Source organism: Jatropha curcas, chromosome 10 (genome assembly GCF_041381405.1).
Source record: "Jatropha curcas cultivar XTBG-Jc1 chromosome 10, XTBG_Jcur_1.0, whole genome shotgun sequence".
In the NCBI taxonomy this organism is placed as follows: domain Eukaryota; kingdom Viridiplantae; phylum Streptophyta; class Magnoliopsida; order Malpighiales; family Euphorbiaceae; genus Jatropha; species Jatropha curcas.
In genome coordinates this window covers 25,268,722-25,278,617 of record NC_143160.1, presented here as the reverse complement: position 1 = coordinate 25,278,617, position 9,896 = coordinate 25,268,722, and the positions used below count along the sequence as shown (strand labels likewise).

Below are 9,896 nucleotides of genomic sequence, written 5' to 3'. Positions count from 1 at the left end.
AGAGATCAAAGTCGACGTAGTTCGATAAAGCCTATTCAAAGGCATCTTGAAGGGGTATGCTTCATGCATGAGTGTGTGTATGCTTTGTGCATTTTTTAGGCATTTTGCGAAAGATTGATTGATTTGTTGTTTTAGGCATTTGTTGCCAAAAGGTGCTTGATTGGGCCATCTATTGCCAAAAAATGATGTTTGGGCTATTTATCGCCAAAATGATTGATTAAGGCATTTGTGCCAAAAGTTGGGCAATTTGTCACCAAAAATTGGTTAGGCGATTTTGTCGCCAAAATGATTAAGGGCATTTGTGCCAAAAGGGTTTTGTTGGGCGACTTGTCGCCAAAATGAATAAGGCATTCGTGCCAAAAGATGATATGTAATTTAGGCAATTTATTGCCAAAGAAAAGGTGATTATTTGGGCGATTTGTCGCCAAAAAAGGTGGTTATTTGAATTATAGGCAATCTGTTGCCAAAAAAAACGTGATTGATTGAGCTGTAGGCAATTTGTTGCCAAAAACGTGATTGATTAGACTTTTAGCCACAATTATTGATTAATTGGACTTTAAGCCGAACTGTTCGAAATAAAGGCAATTACACCGCAGTTATTAATTAACTAGGCACTTTAGCCAATATGTTCGAAGTTTAGCATTAATACCATGATTATTGATTAACCGGGCATTTTAGCCAAAACTTATTTACTTAAGGCAGTTTGCTGCCAAAATGATTATGGTGTGAATGCAGTTGTTTAATTAGAATTAGGAGTAGAAGAGAATATGCACAAAATGCTGAAATTAAATAGGCAGGGTTTCGTTATTACCTGAGTTAATCGGCGGCCGCTTCTTAGCTTCAGCTTGAAAATTCCAGATTAAGCTCCTCGTTTGGGGAATATTAATTAAAATTAATTTAATTAAGTGACCAAGTATCACAACAGCAGAGTAATGAAAGCCTACACTAAATGCAGAAAAGCAGTAAAAGAACCGCAAGGAGCGTAGGAGAGAAGAGAGCGTCCGTCAACACAGACTGAGTCCCTAAAACTGTCAACTCGGGGCTGTATTTATAGGAAAAAACAGGCCAGAGGGCGGCTGCTGCCACCGTGGACGGCGGGCGCCGCCGCCGTGGACGATCCACTTGCTAATTTTCCGTTCCAAAGGCTTTTTCGAGACTTCCGTACCTCCAAAAAATATTCTGGGACCAGTTCTGCGATCCTCGTAATTTTCCGGACGTTTTAAGTACCATATTGGCATACTTTCGGTGAACTTTTCGAATGGCCTCCGACCCAGCCGGACTGTTTGCAGTCCGGACAAACAGGCTTTTTGAGCCTCAAAATTTGAGTGTTCACAGCCGCCATTGGCATAGCCCATAAAAATCGACAGACACATCAATATGCGATGAGGAAGAACTAAGAAGAGAAACTGTGCTCATGGAAGTTCAAAGAAGGGCCAGGCCTCCACTGTGGCCCAAAGCATCAACACAAAAGAAATCATCGTAGCCCAAAATGGATTTTATTTCATTTATTTTAATGCTAGAACATAAAGTTTTAACAAGGAAAAGAAAAGATGGCCGCTTATCTCTAACAATATCCTGCAGAGTCAACACTATTCGTGGGTTGCCCAGCCCACGATAGTTCCAGCTCAGGTAACTCATTTCTTCCGGCGGGCCTGAGACAAAGTACCCGTCAATATCAAGTTTTTTGGATCATTAACATCAGCTTCTACAAGGCCCCCCTCTTTCACAAGGACCAAAACTTGCTCTTAGGCCATTTTACGCCTCTTAAGGTCCAGAATAATCATTCCTTCATAACCATCCTTAAGTAAATCAAAATTTAAATTTGAATTGCCATAAGGAGTGGTACCACGATTTCCACCAAAATCTCCCCTAATACCTCATTTTGAAACTGAATTAGCCGCATTCTTAGGATCGAAAAAGAAGGAATTTCCAATCCAAGCTTGTCCACTAAAAGCTGCTGCCATCTCCTCCTCCTTCGATGGCTCCTCCTGCAGCCATTTAGCACCAACGTTTTTCTGGGCACGGCGGGGCATCGCTCGAAGTTCAGGACCATACATGTTCACTGCACCAGTGTCTCTGTCACTTGAACCACGTGCTGGCAAAATCTGTCACCATGACCAAGAAGGCCACGCAAAAAACAAAAGCTAGGCAAGCGTTCATAACAAAAGGACACTGTGAACCACTCTCCACCCTCTTTCTTCAACTTCATACCTTTATGTAGTGGTACCCTAACATGATGACGAATTCGGATCCGCATATAAGAGCACCAGATGCTTGTGAAATTGTTGGGATTCGCTTGAAAATATTCACCAATTTCATTGCCAATCCTCTTCGCCACTTTCTCAGACATAAAAGCACCTGCAAACCATGTACTTGCACCCAAAGTTAAATATGAAATAACGGCACATCAATAGGGTGTTTATACCTGGCCACCCGTTCTAAGAGGAGAATATGGTTATTGAAGGTCCAAGGACACATATCCAACACTCTATTCAGATCAATCTCATGAAAGAACTGGAACACGTACAAACCATCATTGAATCCTTCACCATCATGCCTAACGTTGGCCGCTGGAGAGAAGCTAGAGGTTGCCACACCCGGAATGTTGCTATTCACCGAGAGGTTGGCCATGTCCGCAGAAATATTGTCATCCTCCAACAAAAAACCTTAAGAAAAGAAACCAGAGAAGAGAGAACTTGTCAACGACAAGATAAAAACCTAACTCTTATAAGAGAGATGCAACATGGTAATTGGTTGATATTAAATTAATTAAAAACCTAACTCTTAGAAGAGAGACGCAACATGATAATTGATTGATATTAAATTAATTACGTGATTTATAATGATTTATTTTAAGTTATAGTTAAAAGTCTTTTAAAAATTATAAATGTATTATTTCTAAACTTATTTTTATACATATTCTTACATTTTTAAATTTTATAAATAAATCCATAAATTTTTAATATTTACGCGTTTCTCCACATTTTCGTTTCCTATTTGTTTTAAAATGGATACTAACCGACTAACATTTAAATTTTCTATAAAATAATTATATTATTTACCTAGTTAATATGAAATTATTGTTTAATTACTATTTAATATAAACTAATACCATAATTTGCTATCCAATATAAGTTAATCACTTAGGTTGCCATATATCTATAGAAAATAATCTATTTATTCATGATTTTGGTCATGTCAATTAGCAAGTGTATCAAAGCATCATAAGGAAAAGTTTGACTAAAATTATGAAACTAATATTTTTTTTTTCCATTCAACAAATCATTTTTATTACAAGATAAGATGCAATAATGATTATAAATACTTTTTTGAGGCCAATGAGTGAATGTTGTATGTGCAATTAATATTACAACATTCAATATATTCACTCCTTCATTAACAATTCATAAATCCAGAATTTGGTTATATTCTCTGGAAAGGCTCAAAAACTTGCGTCCTCAGTGGTTGGTCGCCTCAAGAAATACCGCAAACTGTTAGCAAGAACCTGCCAAATTTCATAAAGCCAGTCTTTCATTAGTGTATTCTGCAAAAACTTTTATTCCATTCCATGAAATTATTATACTCCTTCCAACAATTTTATTCTGCGAACCAAATGAAGCCTTAGTCTCTGATAGGTATACAATGCAAGATGGCATAGCATCATACAAGCACAGATTAATGTTTCCCCATGGTCCGAATACATAAATTTACCTCTAAACTTTGTTACTTTAACCTTATGGCTTTCTCAACTTTTAGTTTGACCCATTAAACACTTCAATTTATAAATTACACTTATTAAACAATTGAACACGTCAACTTGCAAAATTAGATCAATTAAACACCTATTAAATAGTGAAAAAATGTGAACATTATTGTTCCAAAAATTATGCTAACTACACATCAAATCAATATTTTGCATATAAAAGCTAAAAATCATAAAAACTATTGCTCTGAGTATGGAGAAGTGTTCAATATTACCAAAATTTGCAAATCCCAGTGTACGAAATGTCATTCATAAAGTTCAGCATGCCATAAGGTTAAAATTGCAAAGTTCAGGATTAACTTATGTATTTGGCCCTTTTCACATGTTACTATGAAGCAAACTTACCAGTTGGAGAGGCTTAATGAGGGCTTTACCCTTGTAGCTGACGTGAAACTTTGCCTTGGCCAACAATCCCTAGGTGCCAGAAGAAGTAATGACAGTCTGATTGCAAAGATGCAAAGAAGACGAAGAAGGGGAATGACTAATGTAAGCATATGAAGAAAGTGGTACCTCAGTGTCAAATTCTCCTGATTCAACAGCAACATTAATATCAGTGATAGTCTTCACAAGATCCACCAACAATCCAGGGCGATCGGCTGTCTCTACATAAAGTAAACTGCCGAAAACAAACCCCAATCACCACTCCAATCATAATAGTGACACACTAACCTCTTACGTCTATTACTTTTACCTGTTCATCAAGAACAAGACTTAAAAATTTTTCTGAAAGAAACTTCACTCCAAACCATGAGCTCCATTTGGAAATTCAAAATTTGTGAACATTAAATCAACTGAATTGTATCGCTAATTGTCATATTCGGAAATGTATAATTAACAGAATTAAATTCTTTTAGAATTTAAAAAAGTGAGTCAATTAGAAGAAATGAAATCATGCCACAAGTGACATGATTTCACAAAGTGGACCCTAAATTCAGTAATTATTAGACTCTACATTACTAACTTGAAACTTGTTAAAAAAATCATTAGAAGTACAGTTTAGAACATAAATATACACAAATATATGAGAAACAAAATAGATAGAGAACTTCTTTGTTTTTGGTCACATAATACATACTCTAATGGTTTCGTTATCATATGTCCTTTTCAAATATTTTCTCTCTTCATGTATGGCGTCTACTATTTTGTTAATCTAATGGTTTCATACATGTAACTACATATGACCAAGAAATAACTACAACATTAAGGATCATAGTTAACTAAGGTGAGGCATAGAAGAGATAAAATAAACAGCTGATCCTATCTATGACAATTACTCACATTAATAACACAAGATTTAGAATCTAGTACCAAATAAAATAAAGCTAAGGATGTTATGAACTCTAAAACCAAATTTCTACTAAATAGAAAATAATCCCTAAAAACAACCATTAGCCACAGTAATGTAGTCCTTTTCACATAATAGAAAAGCATATTGTATGTTGTCAATCTAACTTCTTTTTTTCTTTTTCTCTACTTGCAGATTAATTATTGTCAAATTAACTATTTAACATCAATTCACACAAAGTAGATTGCTGAGCATGGGAATCTACTATAAAAATTAAGAAAAAAAAATGCACCAAAAGCATCCACAAAGGCAAAAAAGGACAAAAGGAGATAAACAAAAGCATATAGAAGGAGAAATCTGAGAGCCATATAGAAAAGGAGAGAAAAATAGGTGAGATAACAAAGAAAAGAAAAGGACATTGGTGATAGAGTTGAACTAAATCTGAAAAGGAAAATAACCTCATGAAACAAATCACAAGAAATTTACAAACCGAAAATCAGCAAATGACATCCAGATCTCAGGAATTACTCAATCAGATTCCAAAGTCGAAGGAGGTTCACTCTCGTGTTCACAAACATACTTTTATTCTAGTTCTTAGCAATAAATTATGACCTTGCAAACATTCTTTCCTCATATGTAAAGCTCTGCTATAGTACTCTGATCAATGATATAGAGAGAAAAATAGTTATTTCCTTCAAAAATTTTGAAATAGCATGAAGCGTGCCTGAATGAAAATAACTTCCTTGTTTTCTTTTCAAAAAAGTTCTGCGGAATAGACTATTTAGAGGAATGCCAAGTATCTTGCCTTGAGCCTTTACAACAAGAAGTGCACCTTTAAAAACTATAATGGAGATACAAGTTAAATAATGAATACAGGTTCAACAAGTCAGGTTAACAGTATGTAATATGTAAGATGTAGGATTCATGGTCCACAAGCATTTGCATAATGGCAACATGGACTCTCATTTCAGCTTTTTCGGAATACAAAGGAAAATAAACAAAATTGTCAAAGTGCACTTTTACCAGCTTCACTTTCCTTAAAAAGTAAACTATAAATGCCACATGGCATAAAGTTTCTAATGTATGCAATTACTATTGCATGGGTAGGAGTTAGGTTGCAAGAGCCAAAAGATTTACCTCCGCTGAGGACTCTCATCATAGATGTTTATGTGAGTTGCAATATCCACATCAACCTGGGGAATCACGAAATGAAAAGGTTTGAGCAATGTTTGACAGAACTAAAGTTAATTTCAAGAATTGATATACAGTGTGTAAAATTTGTTTCATCTTCGACAAGTAAATATTTGACATATTACAGTCGTCTCTGAACGCTTCCGAATTCTAAGGAGAAAAACCAAGAACTTCAGAATGCAATCAATTGAAAAGAAGAAGCAAAAACCTGTTGTTTGGGTGGCATTACTCCAAAGGCAACTCCCATTGCTAATTGGGAACTTGATTCCTGGACCCAAATTGACATTCATTAGGCCTATAAGGTGAAGAATATCCTACAAGAAGAGCTTTGAATGTGATAAAATTGAACGTAAGGAAAACAAATAAAATTCAGAAAAGATTACGGGGTGATACTCTAGCAGATTGTTTATGATGGTCAATCGAATGGCCTCAAGCAGCTCTGGATCTTCAACTTTTCTACCTGTATCACTAAGGAAAAGGCTCCACCACTGAGCCAATGAAATTCATTGGAAAGAAAAACCATGACAAGAGATGGTTCATAAAACTCATTAGAAATGATGAATAGCATAACCATTTGTGTTTACAAGAAAGAAAAAGAAGAAGTTCCATCATATAGGTTTTCATTACACAGAATTTGGACAACACATGATTTCTGACTTTCAGGGTGTTAGCATACTTTTGCCGCATTATCAATTAAAGTAGCTTAATCAGCAGGGAAGGTTGCTTCAGAAACCAGGTAAAGTAATTATGTTATCAAGGGTACATATTAACACTTTTAGGGAACAGAAAATATGACAAGGAGTAATAACAATATAAAGAAATTATGACATAAAGTAGTTGGATAATAAAAGAACATAAGCGTTGGGACAGAAAGAACCCAACTGTAGAAAAGAGGAAAAACATGAAAAGTACATGAAGCATGTAACTTACGCTTTAGTGATGGCAAATTTATTGTGCTTCCCAGAAGAATCCAAAAAGACATTAGCCTTTGCAACATTGAGCCCAAGGTTTTTAAGCGCATGCATCTGTAACACATTTAGCATACTTTTGATCAAAGTTATATCTGTCACAAGTACCATGATCAAATTATCTCTATATGGTAACAAATTTGATCATTTAGGAGTAAGAGTTTCCTAATCAGAAAATCTAAAATCCGAAACAAACAAGTGTTTCAAGTTTGCTTGCATTTTTGGCTGTTTGCTTTACAGAAAGGAGTTTAAAGAACTTGGTTTATGCAATACAAAAAATGTACTTTTACTAGATTTTTTAATATTACTCAAAAAGAAAAAACATAATCAGAATAAGAAATTAATTTACTTTGTATAAAATGTATTTTTTTTCTCTTTAAATATTTCTTTTGTTATCTGACCAAACATTACCTTAGCTCTTTGATTCTAAAATAGTAACAAGCAAAATACAAGTGATCCAAACGAAACCAAGTTAAAAAAGAAGCCAGTTACAAATTATTATATCAGCAAGTAAATAGTTTGTACAGTATCTAGAAGAGCTCCAAGACGATCGCCAAAGGTTATCTCCACTAAAGTTGCATCTGGATCAGAGTCTTGGTCAATTATTACTTTGGGAGTTGGAATAGTGTCAGTGTCGTTGGAACTTCCATCCTGCTTGCATCGCCATTCCCCAATTTAAAAACTAAAGTTAGTAAACTTGTACGTATTATTGTAACAAAGCAACAAAATTTTTCCATACCTCAATGGTAGCTGACGATGCCCTTGGAATGATTATGGTCCCATAAGATGACAATCTAGCAACAATTGCATATATGTGAGTAGCTAGCAAGCACTGTAAAAGCAGAATGGCAGTGACACGGCATAATGCATTTCAAAGGCTTTGCTTACTAGTTTTATGACGTAAATATTTGTTTTCTTGATTGTGCTTTTCTAATTGTATCCAATAAGGTAGTGCTATTGATTGCTAGTGGTGAAAGGCTTCCAGCTGGAGACAATTCTTTAATCAGTTAAGTTACAAATTAGAGTTGTTACCAATCATTGTAGTGAAAAGAATATTCACCATTTGTTTGAACGCAAATTTCAAATACCAAAAGGATCTGAAATTTTGATCCATTCCAGACTACTTTAGTTTCCAGAGAAGAATGGCAGGCAAAGTTACTAAATTTTGGGCAGTTACTACATTACAGGGGTGAGGTCTCTGGGTAGCATAATAACAGTCAATTAAATTAGGCTGTAGAAAAAGGGCTGGCTGCAACACAGACAATAAACGCCACCATTTGACTTTGATAAGGGCAGCGATGGGATGTAAAAAAAGTTGTTAAATTATATGACTTACCATGAGGCTTGTTCATTGGAATTGTATGCATGAAATGCAAAATTTTATATTCTAATTGTTCATATTGAGATCAAGGGGAGATCATCAAAGGATAAGCATGCAGCAAGATCCTTCATCAAACAGATTAAGCCTGAGCTCTAAAGCATTAAAAGAAAACATATAAAAAGAAGACAAAGCATAACAGCAAAATAATTGCAGACTGAACTGATAAACTGCGGTACTTCGCAGGAAAGAAAGTATACTACCCATTAGATTTTCTCAGCAGAAAATCAAAGAATTGTTAATATGAATACATTGCAGGAGAAATTAAATTAAACCCAACATTTTTAGAAGATCCATAGCTCATTAGTGAGTCCTAAATCTAGAAATCAGCAAAAACCAAACAAGAATTCAGAATAATAAATGGGTCATATAAAAATCTGAATTCTATTAGTAAAATTAAGTTGGTTAACCCAAATTTTGACCGTCAATTCAAAATCAATGATAATATACTCAAGCTGATGATAACAATAATAAGCAAGCATACCTCCGATTTCTTGTGTACTTGTTGTAAAGAATGCGAAGTCGTGTAGTATCTAAAGCAGGACAGCACTGATTCTCAACAACACTGGCCTTACTGTATTGGAGAGTGAAATTAGCAAATGGCAGAGGCAAAGCCATTGTTATTTTGGGAGGGAAAGATAAGAGAAATGTGAAGTTATAGTATTTTCCGCCAGTTGTTTATCTCATCCCTCATATTTTTGATACCAAAATATCAAAAGGCGTTGTGTTTGGATTTGGATGCTCCAACCAACAACGACGCGTTCGGTTGATGCGCCGTTTGCTGTCTCCATCAATACCATTCTCTCTCTATCCGCATAAAAATGCTACCTTTTATTTTTGTTTTATTTATTACAAAGAAATAACAGACTGAGATTAAGAAAATTAGAATTTAGAAAGAAAGGAATAATGGTGAATTTTCCACCTTTGAATTTGAATAATGTATTCTATCTGTTCGATTTGGTTCAAACTAAACTGAATTGTACAAATTTAATTAATTAAAATTATATAAATTATTTTTTGAGCTTAATAAACATTTAACCAACTATAAATTTCTATTTTTCAATAAAAAATTAAATTACACCTTTTTTTTTTTTTTGAGTATTGGGGAAGAGGATTCATACTCGGAATTATTACCAGGTTGTATATGCACTTACCATTAAAATATGTCTTGGTGTGTAAATCAAATCCAATTAATTCAATTAATTCTCCTAATTTAAACAAAATATACTTAGTTCCAGAAGAAAGAAATGTTATTATTCTATTCTCTTTCAAATTAAGCGAATAACCTAACTTTGAAATTGTAAATGCATA

General features: G+C 34.5%; 1 protein-coding gene and 1 long non-coding RNA gene across 2 annotated transcripts; both read right to left on the bottom strand.

Moving 5' to 3' along the window:
* Window positions 1–1,480: 1,480 nt before the first annotated feature.
* Window positions 1,481–2,846, bottom strand: LOC110010489 (uncharacterized). The gene is made up of 2 exons (XR_016318524.1): window positions 2,212–2,846; window positions 1,481–2,105 (listed from the first exon to the last, which is right to left on the bottom strand). It is a non-coding gene; the product is annotated as an uncharacterized LOC110010489 (long non-coding RNA).
* Window positions 2,847–3,246: 400 nt separating this feature from the next.
* ACR11 (uridylyltransferase-like protein) lies at window positions 3,247–9,305 on the bottom strand. The gene is made up of 10 exons (XM_012228940.4): window positions 9,070–9,305; window positions 7,947–8,001; window positions 7,733–7,858; window positions 7,170–7,264; window positions 6,623–6,707; window positions 6,448–6,507; window positions 6,186–6,241; window positions 4,274–4,379; window positions 4,109–4,177; window positions 3,247–3,505 (listed from the first exon to the last, which is right to left on the bottom strand). Exons 1-10 carry the CDS (start codon window positions 9,201–9,203, stop codon window positions 3,443–3,445), a joined length of 849 nt encoding a protein of 282 aa, XP_012084330.1. The 5' UTR covers window positions 9,204–9,305; the 3' UTR covers window positions 3,247–3,442.
* Window positions 9,306–9,896: the final 591 nt, after the last annotated feature.